Source organism: Suillus fuscotomentosus (assembly GCF_016647785.1).
Source record: "Suillus fuscotomentosus strain FC203 chromosome Unknown F5891scaffold_20, whole genome shotgun sequence".
NCBI lineage: Eukaryota > Fungi > Basidiomycota > Agaricomycetes > Boletales > Suillaceae > Suillus > Suillus fuscotomentosus.
Window position 1 is genome coordinate 419,055 of NW_024539532.1, and position 17,378 is coordinate 436,432.

The window sequence follows — 17,378 nt, forward strand, 5'->3', positions numbered from 1 at the left end:
CATGAGACGCAAGGTATAAGAGGATGCAAGGTACAAGAGGACGCGAGGTATGAGAGGGTCCATTGGAGATAAAAGAGGGTGCACAGTAGCACAAACAAGATGTAGCAACACAGATGGATTGTCCATGATAGGCGGGAAGGCGAGTAGTGACTTATGGTACAAGGGGAAGACCAAGCCCAAACAGTATTAGAGAAGCAAAAATGTTCATACTAGCATGAGAGACACCTCACATTTACCTTGACATGGTTGCTCCTTCATGCTTTTCCTGCTCTGCTGCAGGCAGGGTGAGTGGCACATTGGTAATGGGACTCCGACTCCCTCGAGTTTCATTTGCTCGAGGAGGCTGACGCTGATATGTGCGCTGTAGGGATTCATTTCTGGCTGGGCTTGTAGAGACTGTTTTTACCTTACCTTATGTTGGCACTTTTGTAGCTTACATAAGCAAGCAATCTTTTCACCAGTTACCAGTATGAGTCTGAGTGCTCAGCAAGTTTTTATGATATTTCCTCTACTCTGAGCCTTGAGCCTGGTCCAGAAACCCTTTAGGGTCAAATAGCAGCTAGGTTCTGCAAGACCCAACACATTGTTCAGACTCACCATCTGAATTTTTGTACCTTCAGCGCTCATAGCCAGCATGACCCTCGTGACCGCTTGGATACAAGTATTCTCCATGCATGTCCGGCAGAGGAGGTCCACACATGTCTGGCAGGGGAGGTCCATGCATGTCCGGCAGGGGAGGTCCACGCACGCGATCATCAAGAAGCTCATGATCTGGGTATCGAGCCTCATGATAGTATGGTTGCCTATACCCGGTGGCATCACGATAGCCTGAGCTCTCGTGGTGAACAGGATATGTGTATCCTGGTGGGTAGGTTTCACCACGGTCGCCATAATATGAATACTCCCTTGGATAAGGGTAGTCACCTCTGAGTCATAGTCGCCTGGCATATGCCTGCTGGTCTGCCTCCTCATGGTATGTGTACCCACCATGTTGCTCATCACTGGGGTAGCGACAGTCATCACACAGTGCAGGAGAGTTGTCTCGATGAGGGTGCAGGTCACGGGCATTATTGAGTGAGAGGTCGTGGAAGTCACTCACATGATGAGGCTCCCTGGAGTGATCACGATTGGGAGGATACTGATTGTCATGGGGCTCATGTGAGTGTGCTCTATTAGGATCACCATTACGAGGGTCTGGTGCATCATGGTCAGAAAGGGAGGGACTGAGACGAGTGTCCTCCAACTTTGGTGCGCATGATGGATTTTGAGGTAGCGGAAGAGGGACGTCTGGGACATGGACAGACTGCCCATTCTCTTCTGTAGGACTCACATGATGATCTGAGTTGAGTGGGGAAGACGGCACCACTGAAAGAATAGGTGCTTCCATGACTTGTGTAGAGGGCGTAGAGGGCGGACGATCAACAGCCTCGGAGGTCTCAGGGTGCATGGCTCCAGGAGGTGGTTGCTGTTCGTCCCCTGAGGATTCTACAACGAGAGGAGACGAGCGCCCTCCCTTGGCACGAACCTTGCCTGCAGCCTTCACACTTGGTTTCTTCTCAACAACTGTCTTCTCCTCTAACTCGATTGATAGTACACATTTCTTCATAGCTCATATACCACCTTTAGGCTGCAACTTCTGCTTGCATGAGCGTGATGAATCATCGTGGTCCGCATCATCCTCGCTGGGGGATTCGCCATCAGAAATGTTGAGGGGATTGTCAGCACCAGGCTTGTTGACACCATCTGGACTTGATAAGACATGTATTGGAGTTGGCGCTAGTTTGGTAGGAGGGCGCTTTGCAAGCTTGAAGGGACGTGATGGAGGAGGTACAACCACCTTGAGATGTAAATTGGATTTGGGACGTATGGTAGTCGTGGAGTCCATGGATGCAACATCTCCATCATCATCCTGGGTGCGAGATGATGAGGCGACCTTTGGCTTCTTCTTCCTGGTTGCAGCAGAGCTGGTTTGAAGGTGCGGAGGGCCATTATAATCGAAGGTTCTGTTGACAAACATCCGCCTCACATTCGGAAAAGGAGAGCCTACAGGAGGTGCCTCGCCAATGATGACAGGCTCTTTGGAGGCTATGATAGCAGCTGTCGAGTCGTTATGAGCTAAAGCGATCCCACAAGAATATTGGGACATACCTTTGGTAGCGTTTGTTACTTTGACAACACACATTGTCTTCACCTTCAATGCATGAGCGAGCACATTGACCTCATGTTGTGTAAGTCCTGCAACACCTTTACTTCGTGAATTAGTATTGTGAGACTCTCCCGGCATCAAACTCAAGTGCGCAGGGTAGCCCTTGATGCGTAGATGGTCGTTTGTGAGTGAACTGGCCATCAGAATCTATGGGAAGGGCCTATCGGCGAACTTGCTGCCAAGGTCTGCTGAAGAAAAATGTCAGAATGTCGCTGTGAGACATGACGTGCTATGAACCAACTTGTTTGATTAGCCCAGCCTTGAGCGACTTCAATGCATCTTTCTCTTCACCTGCCTCAGATGAACTCACATCCAGGACCTCTATTGGTACCTGCTCTCGATCGCCTTCAGTGGCCTTGAAGGCCTGTTCCACGGCAGCAAGTGAGGTCGTGTTGTATACATGGGCTTTCATATGCCCAATGATGGCATCATCACTGGCTCGGCAGCGCTTCTCAAAGAACTATGGAGGGTATTAATAAATATGAAAAGATTTTGAGGTGGGCAACACTTATGCCACCAGCGCTGGGCATCATGTGAATATGGCTGAGTGATGAGTCTTCATTGACGATATTACCACACATAACGAGAGTGGCCTCAAAACCTTGCCTGGCCACAGCTCCATCAAGCTGCAAATAGAACATCCAGCTCATCAAGAAAATATTATGAAATTAGAATGAGATCACTCACAATACTTCCTACCCTCCTGTAGAGCTTCTGGAATGTTTGCGTGCACTGTGCAATTGTTTGAGGAGCATCAGACAGCATGTTGAGTTCCTTGTAGGTATCGAGAATGTCTTGATAAGAATCGGGGTAGGTATTCTTGAAGAGCTCATAGCACCGACAGCGAACACCAGCACCTATCAAATCAAAGATCAGCATTGAGCAAACAGCGCACAGAATAAATGGACCACTTACTAGGTGTCATCGAACCATCCTGGGGAGGAGCATCTTCACTGAGCCTTGCAAGTTCCTGGCGCATGCGGTCCTTGAAGTACCCTGCATAAAGGTTCCAGTAATTGGTAGAGTTGATTGCTTGACCTCGACTCTTCATCCACAGGTTGATTACCTGGTAGGAAGGCATGTTCGTATTTTTTGCAGTGTTAATGACGATGGTATCTAATACAGCGAAACCCTCATCGAGTGTAGAGTTCGTCTCTGCTGAATGTCGACCACCAACAGGTGCACCATCATTGTCCATCGTGAAGTCAGACTTGATATGAGATTCTTCAGCGGTTGATGTACTGAACGTGACTGCATGCTGACTTGACCCACTGGCAGCAGACGGAGCCAAAAGTTCTGCAGGCTTGATGGGAGTTGGCGGGATGATATGTGTTCTTGGCACAGCTCCCTGAGCTGGCAAGGAGTTTACTGGCGCTATGGACGAAAAATTCCAGGGCCAATCCGGCCCACACATATTCATGGCATTTTTCACTTGAGGTTGCAGACCTCCCTGTGAGCTTGGACCTGCAAGTGCAGGCATGAGAAGAGGCGATGTTGGTAACTGAGAATAGGAAGCCAGAGGGCTGGGAGAGGTGCTGGGAGCCTTGTGTTGCATCAGAGGTGATGGCACAGACCACAAAGGTTGGGCTCTGGATGGTATCGTGAGGTTGTACAGAGCCATGGAGTCTGAATTTAGAGTGCCATACTGGGGCTGCTGGTGGAATACGTCCGTATTTTGAGGCATAGCCGGCTGCTGGCAAGTGGGTGCCAAAGTGTTGGCAAATAGATCTTGCACCTGCACAGAACACTGCACAGGTGCATCCTCGACCAAAGGAGTATTGTGATGGCTATTTTCAGCAAAGTGAATGGAATCTAGTAGCAAAAGTAAGGTCAGAAGTACGGCAGAAAAGTTTTTGATGAAGACTTACTAGCAACGAAGCTGTTAGTGGTCTGGTCACTGGGAGCGCAAGCCGCTTGACGTCAAATAGCAGCATCTCTTGCAATACCAACATCCCGCGATGTTGGCTTGATGGTGCTACACAGTCTTGATGGAGTGAGTTCTGTTGGTGTATCCTTATATCGACCACCTCCAAACTGTTCCTGAACATATTCTTCCTGCGCATATCCAGAACCCATAGTAGCAGACAATGATGCAGGAAGGTATGGGGGAGGTGAGGACACCTGGTCGTCGGGAGGGTCAGAGTAGTAATCTGATAGATTAAGCATCATGGCCTTCGCACAGGATCAGAAAAAATGACACATAATGAAGAAAATGCTTACCTGACTTGCTGATCCAAATGAGTAGGTGATCTACGAAAAGTAGATGCACATAAGCTGAGGTCAACATGACCATGAAGTTGTTGCTCACCAACAGTACATAAGAACATATTACTAATGCAAGTAACACAAGTTGGACTGATGTTTAAGTGCATCATAAGTATGGGCCTCGTGCAAATGAGAACTGAGAGGGCATTGTTACGAACTCAGATGGAGTCTTCCATAACAACTCCAATAAAGGAGATCAAGAGTACGGGTTCAAGTAAACGACGACCAGAGGTAGAACTCTGGCGAAGTGATTGAGTAAAGGCTAGTCTCTTCGCAAAGAGCTAGATCAGAGGCACCCTCAGGTCCTTATCAGGTATCAGGGAGAACTGAGTAGATTCAAGTTAAGGAAATGTACAAGAGGTAGCGAGGGTTTATATACATGAACAGAAGTGCACAGACCAGTCCATGAGGCATTGTAGAAGTACAGGAAAAGGAAGTCAGAGATAAGGAGAGTCCTCCTGGTCGACATGAGGCGCGCTAGAAGTGAGACGGGGATCAAGAAGTATAGTACATGCGTAGTCCTGCAGGTGATGATGGGAAAATGATGGGGCCACTGTAACAGGCATTGCTTACCTGGTTGAGAGGGCAGAATTTTGAACAGATGCACAAAACACTAGGTAAGAAACTGGGAATCCGGAAGGTGGGTGAAAAAAAACAGGGCATGAAGCCTGATACTTATGAGTGGCCTGCTTTTAATTTTATTCAGACCAAACAAGTTAGAACAACGGACAGAAGCGAAAATCAATGTATGAGACATCACAATGGTTCGAGAGTGGTAGCTGAGGAGGGTGTAGAGGGCGAATTATAGGCCTTTTGGAGCCTCCAGAGAGGACTCAGAATAGATTACTAAACATCATGTTGGCAACGGGCAGAAATATAGAAGTATAAATAAACGTACAGGATATTACAAAGATCCAAGACTATTGGCTGAGGAGGGTGTAGAGGGCGAATTGTAGGCCTTTTGGAGGCTTCAGCAAGGGCTCAGAATGAGAAGTAAATTGATTACTAAAGATCACGTTGACAACAGGCAAAAATACACAAGCAAAAATCAACGTACAAGACATTATGAGGGCCCAAGAGTGGTGAGGAGGGTGTAGAGGGCGAAATGTGGGCCTCTTGTGGGCCTCTTAGAGGCTCCGGAGAGCTCTGAATGAAAGAACTTTTGTTACTAAATATTGCATTGAGAAAATAATAATGTTGAAACTTTACTTTGTGTCAATGGGAGGTCAAAATTAGGTCAGAAGCTCAAGCACTGATTTTCTTGAGCTACATACATATACTATTTACATTTAGTATTAACAATGTCTAAGGCGTTTCGCAGGGCGAACAACAGTCTCACTAACTTGGGGATCCTCATCCTCATAATCATCTTCATCATCAGCACTAACATCTTCAGAGCTGGATTCTCCCTGGATAGAAGCAATGGCTGGGATAAGATCTCTCCTGGAGGTAGTAGATGGCTTGTGGAGTGCTCGAGAAGCCGGCCGAGGTGGCGGCCACGTTATTTCCACAATGACTTGGGCACGACAAGAAGAGGTGGGTAAGTGAGGCTGATCTTAGATAGAAGAGGCGGGTGAAGAAGAAGGGACATGATGACAGGGAAGACCTTTTTGGTCAATGCGGCCATCAGCGAAAACATGTCGCCCACGGGAGTGTGTGGAGCAAGCCAAGGGGGCGTCCCCAATGACAACAGGGTCTTTGGAGGTGGTAAGCCGTGTATGGGCAGCATCACTTGTAACTGCTCGGATGGTGAGGGTGCCTGCTTTGAGACAATTGATGAGATTGACGTGATGTTGGTGGGTCAGGTCATGGATGCCTTTGCTTCGAGAGAGAGTTGGTCACAGCTCGCCGGGCATCAAAGTGTCTTCAGGGTAATTAGCGAGGACATACCCAAGGCAAGCTAATTCTTTGGGGAGTGTTTTCCAGGGGAAGTCAGCAGTGGTGCGCCCATGCAGGGTCCCACTGAGTGATGCTGAAATCATGTCAAGATCAGTATGAATGTGAGATGATTAATCTTACCAATGAGCGCCCTTAGCCCACCCATAATACAAGGTATACCATCAAGCCTCCTCCATTCCTCACCAACTCGAGAGCCTTCAGTGACTTCAGTGTCCTCTGTTGACACAGCCACATCCACCAACTAGAAGCAGGTCAGCAAAGTCTGAACATACAACCACCAGTACTTACAATACGAGTGACTAGAAACAATTGCGAGTCTGTGAGTGTGGCAGCATCAACGAAGTGCGATGGTCTTGTTGTGCTGGTGGTTGTGGCCATTTTGCTGGAGGCAATGAAGCGGTATGTATGAAAGTGCCAGCTCTAGCCTGTAGATCAATCGATAATGTAACTATGGGGCAAAGAAAACTCTGGGAAAAGGATGATCATAGCAAGTTCGAAAAGAAGCTCAAAGTTTGGGACTTCGAAGAAGCACAGTGTCTGAGTCAGCGCCCAATACTTACCGGACATAGTAAGCATATAGTGTTACTAGGGAGTCTCAAGAGGGTTGCCAGTTTTCACGGCGCCTATTTCTGGAGGCTCTGGAGGCTTGGCGAGTTTTTCATAGCCTCCTGCGAGGTCTGCTGTGACAAGAGTGACATTGAAACTGCACACCGTGCATGGATATTGGATTTTCAAGTAGATTCAGAAGGCATCATTGAGATTGATATTAATAATGATGAGAGTGGCGCAAGTTGAGCGCAGACTACCGGAAAAATCAGGAATGTGATGTGTCACACTTGTGACCTCGGTTGTTTGGTCCGGACTCTATCCATTCCAATCATTTGAAGCAACCACATATCCGCTTCAGGTCTTACACCACCATGTGAACAAACAAACATAGGGCATGGTCCTCCCAATACAGTGTCACAAGTTATGTCATTTTTTGTCCTGCTGTACACCATTGACTCGTTTTGCACAATCAGTGCCAAACTTTGAGGCATCAATTTGCCAAGGTAAGGTGCATTGGAAAGCTCACAAGTGCCTCATTCATGGTTATTGGTATGCACCATCTCTGTTTGCCCTGGAGACTCATTGAAGGCTGATTCATCTTGCACCAGGTGCTGATGTGGGGCGTCCTACACCTGGCATGATTAACCAGCCCTCTGTGGCCTCTTGTATGTACCATCTCCGTTTGACCCTGGAGACTCATCGAAGGCTAATTCATCTTGCACCAGGTGCTGATGTGGGGCATCCTGCACCTGGCATGATCAACCAGCCCTCTGGCCTCTTGTATGTATCATCTCCATTTAACCCTAGAGACTCATCGAAGGCTGATTCATCTTGCACCAGGTGCCGATGTGGGGCATCCTGCACCTGGCATGATCAGCCAGCCCTCTGGCCTCTTGTATGTATCATCTCTGTTTGACCCTGGAGACTCATTGAAGGCTGATTCATCCTGCACCAGGTGCCGATGTGGGGCATCCTGCATCTGGCATGATTAACTGGCCCTCTGTGGCCTCTTGTCTATTCCTTTGATTAGTACACTTTGTCCGTAGAAGCATTGTTCCGGTACTAGAGCAATAGAGATCTCTATCTGTTTAATTTAATTCTTCGATTCATTTTATCTATGTTTATGGAACTATGGCTATCTACATTCTATTGAGTTCGATAACACGGCAATATAGTAAATGGCGGAAGCTCTCCATACCATCCTCACACAAGCCTGTGAGATGAAAACCTTGTAAGACTGCCATAATTCCAGCTAGTACCCAAACTCTGCAGTCATAACCATTCGTCTGAAGAGGTTTGAGCTAGAGAATGTAGTTAGCGAGGACTCAGACTTCATGATAATTTGATTTACCATAAGTGGACAAGTGTGCCATCCTTGAAGATCAAGTTGTACTGCAGGGTGGTGTTGACGAGCAATGGTTAGTAGACAAGACACAAGTGTCATAATGGCCTATGTGAATGGTGTTAGCATTCCCCTATATTTCATGATGGCTAAGCCCTCACCTTGATATCAAGTTGCCAAGGGCGCTCTTCAGCAAAACTGTCAAATAGATGGAATTCCCTAGAGGATCAGTAAATAATACAGAGTACCCAGTGACCAACAGGAGCTCACCAATGAATGGGCAATATCCATACTTCCTTCTCCTAATAATGTGTCCAGGAAGTTTGACGCCAGAGGACGTCATCAGGTGCATTGTATTGGATATGTGGGAGGTCATGAGTAGACAGAATGGCAATGCGCTGTGCTGCAGGAGTGGACATGTGCGCATCATGCAGTAATATTGCACAACCGTTGATGCATACATCATTGAGACGTGCAGTAGGGGAACCAAGGAAGGAGATATCCCTTGGATCGAATATTTGTCGAGGAAAGCCGTATCGAGAGGCCCATATCCTAGTCGCACCTGGCTGTTGCACAGTGATGCTCTGATCCTTGCGAGGCACAGGTACACGATCAACTTGGAGCACCTGTCAATGGTTTCAAAAAAGCAAAGAAGGTAGTAATTGATGACATACCTCAGGAACCACCCAACAGATGGTAACACTAGCTTTTCCCACTTCAGCAATGTCTTCTATATCCTCATTAGCAACAGAATCTTCTTCAAGGAAGTCAACAAATGCAATTTGATGTGTGTCAACATCTGATGGCCCTGCTTCGAAGTCTGGAATGTCGTCTTCTTCATTATCAATTTCCAATGTGAGAGGATGATTTATCCAACTAAGGTTAGTTTCAGTTGCACCTCGCGTAAGTGTCTTTGAGAGGTCTGCAGCTTCCTTGGCACAGCTAGAAAAGCAAGCTGTAGAGACAAATGGAGTTGCCCAGTGTGGTTGAAGCTGAAAATCAAGGTTGACACCTTGAAGCTCAGGAAACCTGTCATGAATGTTAAGTGAAGCGTAGAGTGCTTCAACCTTCTCCATGAGACACTGATGGCCCTTCTCAAGACCGTCCAAAGCATTCATAGTGTCATCCAATGCTGTCTCCTTTTCAAGCATGGTGCGGGTGGTCTGTAGGGCCTGATCTGATGCGACCATATCAGCCTGCAATGCAAGAACTGTATCCAGTTCCTTTTTAAGATGTGCAGGAGCATCTGATAAAAAGTCAATCAGTGACTACAAAAATGAACAAGTACCACTTATGAGCACGAATAGATAGTTGTGAACACTGCTGATGAGCCCACAACAACCGTAGCTCTTCAATAGAGACACCACAGGTAGTAAGGATGTCCTGTGCAGCATTGGATTGAGTCTTGATGCCACGAATGCGTCGCTTGACCCAATCACCAAGGTCCGCTGTAGAGACTCATGCCTCTCATGGCGTGATATGGCAGTTTCCACCAAGGAGTACATAGCATGAACTTGTAGCGTCACTCCATGCGCTACCCGCAGCTATCCCTATACAAGGCGCAGCTTTCCCATGCAACGCGCGCCATGTGCGCACCATTTGTGCGCTTCCTGATGTATATGCGCACGCGCTTTCCCGCGCTTGAGCGCCCCATAGCGCCAGCCATCCAGATGCATCCATCCACTGTCCTCCAAGTTCTCTAGTGCGTATATTTCTGTTTCTCTCATTTGTTCCACTTTATTTTTATCATGGACCCTTACTTATATATATCTCTACATACCTACTCGGTAGCGCTTTGGCTCCGCATGACAGCGCTTAGGCGCGCTATATAAGCACCAGCAGTACATACTGACTTGGCACCTGACTTTTGACTTACTTTCCACTTACCTTTCCTACCTTTCACTTACCTTTTCACCCAACTTTACTTACATACTTAATACCTAGAAAGTCACAGTAGAAATCTATTCATTAACACTTCGCATCTCTCTTCACTTATCTTGCATTATATTATGACTTAAGCTTAGTCTCTCTATCATTTCCGCACACACACGTGCGCTTTCCTGCACTTCGCGCTAATATGTGTGTGTGTTCCCGCACCTGCGCTTTCTCGCGCTTCGCTTCAGCGCGTACCTCTAGATCTTCGCTCCACTTGCTTCCCCTTTAGGGTTGAATGCACTTGTCTCCTCAAGTAACACAGACTAGGCAACGCACGACCTTACAACTATTTACAGATACAGTCAGGAGCATCATTTGTTCCTCTCAGTATTGTTGTTTCTACACCACACACATCTCAGCTCCTATGGAGGCTGCTTGGCGATCTATAAGCCACAGATGTCATTGACGCTGAAACATGCGAGAATATATTTGTAAACTTACGTGAAGAAATGATGTACTTACTGATGATGACCGCTGAATATCAATCAGATGCACAAGTCATGACCAAAGCCACTCAGTGCCTTCTCCATCTGATAAACCAAGTCCTCTGCACATATGAGGATTGTAGACAAGCTGGCATCCCCACTCATGTCCATAGGCATGCATAGCAGTTGTTGCAAAGCGGAGTTGTGAAGTGATAGAGGTGTCTAGAATATCATACTGCAAGATGTTAAGCATAAGCATACTAATCAATTATCATGAAGCATACCTGTGAAAGTGAGCGAGATAGTACACAGCCGACATCATACAAAGCAATAACTGTGGTGTTGGTAGGGAGAAGCAAGAACAGATGTTCAAGTAAAGCAACAGCATACTTCTGCTGCTCACCAGGTGTATCGATGTTTGTGAAAAATAGGGGAATATCATGATGGCAAATGAGTGCCATCAAACCAGTGTCATCAAAACTATCCATAGCAGCCTTCTGCTTTTTTCCATCAGCAGCTTCATAGGAACTCTCACACTGGTCGATGGCCTCATTAGGTATGATGCTAGGAGTCTGTGTTGCAACCAAGTGCTTCCTTTTCTTATCTATCCTAGAGCCTACTTGATCAACATACATCTTTGGTAGAAAGTATGTCGGTTCATAGAAACGAGGGCAGTCACCAGCTGAGCACTGGTGATGGTGATGAAAGTTGCCATCTGTAGCAACATGAATGTCACCTCCTCGATCTAGTGGTCAGCCATACATTACTCCTGCAAAACAAGCCGGACAGCGGTCAACAAGGATTGATGCACAATGCCCTTTGTGCAAGGTAGAAGCTTGAGGTTCACGAGAGGGCATCAGAGGTTCACAAGAGGTCGTAAGAGGTTCATCAGAGGTCATCAGAGGTTTATGAGAGGGTGTCGAAGGCTCGTGGGAGGGCATTGAAGGTTCATGAGAGGGAAGTAAGGGCTCGTAAGAGGCATGCATTTGATAACGAGCTTGCAGAATTGCTGCTTCGATCTTCCGCTCCATCTCAATCTGGAGGATATCATACCACTGAACAGCACTTCCAAGACTTCTTCTGAAAGGTTCCTGAATGATGTTTCCCTGTAACTCAGAGAGTTAGCAATATCACGAGCATTTGAAGCATATGCTTACATGTGAGTCTGTTAATTGGAACCCTCGTTGAGCATAATGAGTTTTCAATGCAGCTGCAAGTGCATTGACAGTGTCACATGAACATTCAAATAGGGCTCGATGAAAGGACAGCAGTTCAAGAGACACTGCTATCCTTGGCTGCAAGGGCACAGTGGGAAATAAGCCATGATGGATGAGAACTTGTGGGAGTGTAGAGCAATCACAGCTTAGGACATCGGTTGAGACAAATCCTGAATTGAATAGTAGTAGTAAGCCTGGATGACAAGTCTGACTACACTTATGGTCAAAAGAAGAGACAAACAATCATTGTGTGCTTTTGAGTGCATGAATGGGTGGTGCATGCAGATATGATGGAATCCAACTTCTTAAGCGGCTGTCCGACAGTTCTTGCAAGATACATCAAGAGAGGTCCAATTAGGGTGGGGATAGTTTCCGTCCAAGTTCCATAGAGCTTGCGGGATGCCTTGTCAGGAAGGGTGCGGCGTTGGGGTTCAATTGATATGTCACACTGACTCAAAGAGGGTAGATGAGGTTCAGGTGTATTGTGGTCTGATTCATATACCCATTCGTTGTCATCATTCAATATGTCCATGGTCACATCAGCATTAGAACTGCTGGAATCAAGTACAGCAGCAACAGTGGCATCTGGTGAGGTTGGATCGATGAGTGCTTGCATGTGTAGGGCAAGCTGACGGTGTTTGACATCTGCGCCAGGGATATTGACAAAGGTTTGAGTTTTTCTCTTGTCTCGAGACTTGCAGGGACTGACAAAATGTTTCGCAAGCCCCCAGGTGGAGGATGATACTTGATCTGCCCGGTGCATTCTTGCTGGGGAATGGTGAGTGCGCTACTGGTAGATTGTAACTGTATTTAACATGATATCTGTATTAAGTACACGTGGATGCAGCATGGTAGCAGTATGAGTAATACCTATTCTAACTCGATCACAAAAGCATAGACATGGATAATAGAGAGGGCTCAAGCTGCGAGACACTTACGAGGTGCTGAGAGGAGGGCAACGAGGTGCTGAGGAGGGTAACAATGTGTGCAGGAGGAGGGCAACAAGGTGCTCAGGAGGGTAATGATGTGTGCAGGAGGAGGGCAAAAAGGTGCTCAGGAGGGTAACAATGTGTGCAGGAGGAGGGCAACAAGGTGCTGAGGAGGGCAACAAGGTGCCGAGAGGAGGACAGCGAGGTGCCGAGAGGTGGGCAGCGAGGTGCTGAGGAGGGCAACAAGGTGCCAAGAGGAGGGCAGCAAGGTGCGCAGGAGGAGGACAGAGGTGAGGAGAGGAGGGCAGCAAGGTGCGCAGGAAGAGGACAACAAGGTGTCGAGAGGAGCACAATGAGGTGCCGAGTGGAGGGTATCAATGTGCACAGGAGGAGGACAATGAGGTGCCGAGCGGAGGGTATCAATGTGCGCAGGAGGAGGACAATGAGATGCCAAGAGGTGAGGAGGGACGAGGTAGACATGAGATTAGTTGAGTATGAGCTAGATGGTGGGAGGAAGACTGCGAAGATTTTTGAACTAAAATTGTTTAAGCATCATGACAGTGCCACGCAAGCACACTGTGACATACCTTGTGAAAACCAAATGACAGACAGTGTAGATAAAAGCCTAAGAGTTCAGATGCCGGATGAAGTACTAGTATAGCACTTTTAGAGGATTGGGAGAGTTCATGTAGGCATGCAGGGAGGTGCTGGAGGCCCGCAAGGGATTGCGAGAGCACAAACTATGATTGGATGGTGGATAAAGTAGTGCTAGAGGCCTATTGTGAGGGTTTATGGAGGCGCACAGGGAGGTGCTGGAGGCCCGGGAAAGAATACAAGCGCAAGAACTATAATTAGATGGCGGGAGGGTGGGTCTCAGAGACTAGTTTCCCATAACATAGAAACCAGGTCTCTTAGACCCTTTATAGGCACCGAGAAGTGCTGCCTGAGGTGACCAAACAGGGATACAATGTTCAACGAGTCCAAACTCTGATAGCAATATGTTAGTCACCATCGGTAGGCAACGTAATCTTATTATTTTGAGCTGATCTTTGTACATCTACAACAAGACGAGAAGAACAGCCACACCTATCTGCATAAGATTGCGCCCATCAAATATCTCTGAAGTGGATGGCACATAAACTCAACCGTGGCACGTCACAAGTGGTTGGTAAGTATCTTTTCAAATTCTGTCAAATTCTGCCTCAGACCTTTTGCAACTGACAGGGTTTCTCAAATTCTGTCACAGCGAATGGCAGGATGGCATTAATCTGTCAACACTCAAAGTGTAGGAGGTATGTTGTCACAATCGGAAAAAAATGACCACAAGATTGACAACTATTTTTTTTCGCTGCTGTGCCACCTTCCTGCTCATGTCCAGATGTTCTCATTGTCTTCTGCCGCAATCAATCTATACCTGTCACCTTGCTGTACATCACAGAAATATGCAGCTAAAACATTAACCCCACTGGTGCTACTGGTAAATGAAAATTGTGCCCAAGAATGTTTGAACTAAGTTGCTCAGGGCTATGTGACTCTGACATCATTATATGACAGGCATTTGATGACTGTCGCCGCTTGATAGTATCCTGTTCAGGATCTCAAGGTCCGATTAGACGAGATTTTTAACTCTGCAACTGCTATGGCAGTATGTCATGTGCGACCTACAAATCCACAGTGTTACAGTATCTGAAATATATAAAGGTAACACTGGGACATCGCTGTGAGAAGTAACGCCTCGCTTGTGACGCTCTCCTCACTGTGAGTCCAGTTCACAGCTCGAAGGTCCTGTAGTCTTCACACTCATCATCAGACTGACACTTTTACAGGAACAGTTAGAATGCAGTGGCTCCAACTCGCGAATCATGAGCCAGACGTCACTTGCTCCAATGATATAGGAATATTGACAACGCATGGTCAAGAGCAAAGATAAATCAGCCCTACCACTGGCATCTGCCGAAAGTTCATTGTGCAAGCTGTCACACCCTCTGGCAAATTCGAAGTTCCCCTCAAGGATAATGCCAATCATATCAGCAAACTCGCCATATGGCTGGTAACCCATTCACCCTTCAAAGGATGGATTATTTTCGAGTGGATCAGAAAATCAGTATGGTTTGCACTGAAGCTATTGTGGCCAACCATCCTGTTTCTCTATACTGGTAGTGGTGACTTTGAAGATGACACTGATTCGTCGTATAACACAGGATACTACAAACCGTATCTTCGCCAGTTTCAGGGTCAGCTATGGGCAGCTCGTTCTCGCATGGAGCATTCATCACGCATTAAAGAGGAAGCTGATATGATTACCCGTACACATGCCTGTTACCCTCGAATTCTCATGATCTGCAACCCAAACAAGAATGAGTGGGTTCGATGCGTAGATCGCAATATCATCATCCACACTAAATACATCGCCATCTCTTACTGCGCCTCTGACGTCTACTCTCGAGGCTTGAGTGAGAAGAAAGAAAAGGCACAGTTTACAGATGACATTCGTGTGGCGGTCCTCGACCAGCAATTCAATGCCTACTGGCTCGACTTGGAGTGTCCGGGAGAGACTCCATCAGAGGAGAATCTGGATGTGTACTGCATGTCAGACGTCTACTGTAGAGCGGAGATGATGTTGATCATGCTCAGGAGAGCTGACTCCAGAGAGAAGGAGTGCTGGATGAGCTGGGGCGGACGGGTATGGACTTTTTCAGAAGCCCTCCTGAGCTCTCGGCTTTGTTACAAATTCTGGGATCGGGAAGAGGTTGAGCCGTTGTCGTTGTTTCAGCTCGCAAACCTGGCCTATATGAACTCCGAAGATGAACAAGCGATTATCAATGCACACGCCGGTGGGAAGGATCCACTTGAGAGGCTGGAGCACTTGATGCTATTGAAAAAAGCTATATGGAGGCGCGCTATGGCAAATTTCCCAACACTTTCGGACCCTCCTCTCCTGCCAAAGTCGTACATGGTAGGCAGGGGGTCTGTCACCGGCGAGGGGCATAAGCCACACAAAGCGGAACACGTTTATGCGCTCATGGGCTTTTTTGAGCACCGCATTCAGCCAAACCACGATGAGGATCAATTATGTGCACTCACGAGGTTGTCAATGGCCAACGATAGCGACCACATGGTGTCCATGTTTCCCTCAACCACCACCGCAGGGGCGTGCTGGTACGCTGACAATGATATCTATGACGCGAATCTTTGGGACATCCTTCCGGAGATCCATGTCACTGGTGTGACGGAGAACAGAGCTCTCGTTTTGGATGGCTGTCGGGTGGCAGCCATCAGATGGAAGGACTTCCCGGAGGTTCCATTTTCGACGACATTTTCATTGAGGAGGAAGATTGTCAGTTACATCCCGTATTTCTCCTGGTCGTTCATTATCATTGGTTTATGTCTTATACCGGTGAAGACCAGCAAAGCACTGGCAGAAGGCTTCATACTCATTGGCATCAGACTCCTCCTGTTTTTATCCCCTCAAATGTTTCTTTATAGCAAATCTGGGCCTATAGTCACCAAGCAGCCGTGATTGATTGGGGTCAAAAAGTGGTTGATAGAGAAACGGTAGAGAGTCACTTATACGGGGGTACCATGAAACACTTCCCAAGGATTTATTTCACTCTGAGCGGTTCACTGTTCTTGAAGCCAGAACAATTCGCGAGGCGGATAGGTTCAGACGAGCAATACAAGGATGCGAAGGAACAAGCGAAGAGTGGACTGGGATATATGTTCATGCTTATCGACACATGCTCGTCGACCATGTACTATTTCCGTGCCGAGCGACCGCCAACAGTTTGCATCTTCGCAGGATGGGAGGGAGGGCTTTGGAGGTTTGTGCTTTGTTCAGAGAGTTGCAATGCCAACGAATTGCATAAGGAGATGGTGTTGTGTGGTTGGATCGCGCTTGGATGAGATTGATTTGTATGAGGCCTGTGTGGCGTTTGTAGAATGTTTACACAATAGAGTCGATTAGTGAATAGACTTATTTCAGACGAGAGAACTGTCTGAACTAAATGTTATTCAGTGGGGGAAAGATCAACTACTCTAACAGTAGATCAAGGGAGCCTTATATACTGTAGAGTAAGGAATAATAAAGAAAATGAGAGAAACTATGGGGAGATGTTGCCTTGTAACGATGAAGGCTTTTAGGAACACTACATACGCCCTTCAGGTCATCTAAAGAGGACCTTCCGAAAATATACTGTAGGGGCCTATGAAGCCAGAGAAGCAGGGGCAGACTCAATGTTCATGGTACCCATAACTGCTAGGAGGACGAGGAGGGTAATGTTAATGATGGTCAACAGTCCAAGGAGGAAGATGCTACCAAAGAGCTCTTCAGCCGTGAAGCCATGGCGGCGAGCCTCTGCTTCCAAGTCCATTTGCTCGGACTCAGCAATAAGCGAGTCAATATCTGTGCCTAGGTCACCAGCGTGATCCGCAGGAGGAGAAGGAGAGGCAGGCAATGGTAGGGAAGGGGGAGGAGTAATGGACATGGAAGAGGATTGGGGAAGGGGAACCTCGTGAGGTTGCATCCTTGGTGGACTAGGTCTGCGGACAGGGCGGTTGTCCAACATCTGGTGAATAGAAGGCGGCGCACAACAACTAGCGAAGTGGGTGGCT

General features: G+C 47.2%; 4 protein-coding genes across 4 annotated transcripts; 1 reads left to right on the top strand and 3 right to left on the bottom strand.

The window, feature by feature from the left end:
• Nucleotides 1–931: 931 nt before the first annotated feature.
• Nucleotides 932–6,748, bottom strand: F5891DRAFT_1187230 (uncharacterized protein; the record flags this gene model as incomplete). Its single annotated transcript, XM_041366802.1, has 16 exons — nt 932–1,575; nt 1,618–2,097; nt 2,149–2,339; nt 2,379–2,394; nt 2,444–2,666; nt 2,713–2,832; nt 2,894–3,063; nt 3,122–4,018; nt 4,075–4,096; nt 4,157–4,378; nt 4,427–4,456; nt 5,815–6,026; nt 6,078–6,292; nt 6,362–6,443; nt 6,491–6,611; nt 6,659–6,748. The coding sequence occupies 16 exons, from the start codon at nt 6,746–6,748 to the stop codon at nt 932–934; spliced, it is 3,735 nt and encodes a 1,244-aa protein (XP_041227339.1).
• A 1,310-nt stretch (nt 6,749–8,058) lies between these two features.
• On the bottom strand, nt 8,059–9,927 carry F5891DRAFT_1187232 (uncharacterized protein; the record flags this gene model as incomplete). The annotated part of the gene is made up of 8 exons (XM_041366803.1): nt 8,059–8,220; nt 8,271–8,369; nt 8,423–8,480; nt 8,522–8,664; nt 8,723–8,887; nt 8,936–9,507; nt 9,563–9,709; nt 9,858–9,927. The coding sequence occupies 8 exons, from the start codon at nt 9,925–9,927 to the stop codon at nt 8,059–8,061; spliced, it is 1,416 nt and encodes a 471-aa protein (XP_041227340.1).
• A 767-nt stretch (nt 9,928–10,694) lies between these two features.
• Nucleotides 10,695–12,601, bottom strand: F5891DRAFT_1187233 (uncharacterized protein; the record flags this gene model as incomplete). The annotated part of the gene is made up of 6 exons (XM_041366804.1): nt 10,695–10,856; nt 10,906–11,185; nt 11,242–11,336; nt 11,389–11,727; nt 11,779–11,916; nt 12,080–12,601. The coding sequence occupies 6 exons, from the start codon at nt 12,599–12,601 to the stop codon at nt 10,695–10,697; spliced, it is 1,536 nt and encodes a 511-aa protein (XP_041227341.1).
• A 218-nt stretch (nt 12,602–12,819) lies between these two features.
• Nucleotides 12,820–16,287, top strand: F5891DRAFT_1187234 (uncharacterized protein; the record flags this gene model as incomplete). Its single annotated transcript, XM_041366805.1, has 3 exons — nt 12,820–12,864; nt 12,916–13,079; nt 14,703–16,287. 3 exons carry the CDS (start codon nt 12,820–12,822, stop codon nt 16,285–16,287), a joined length of 1,794 nt encoding a protein of 597 aa, XP_041227342.1.
• Nucleotides 16,288–17,378: the final 1,091 nt, after the last annotated feature.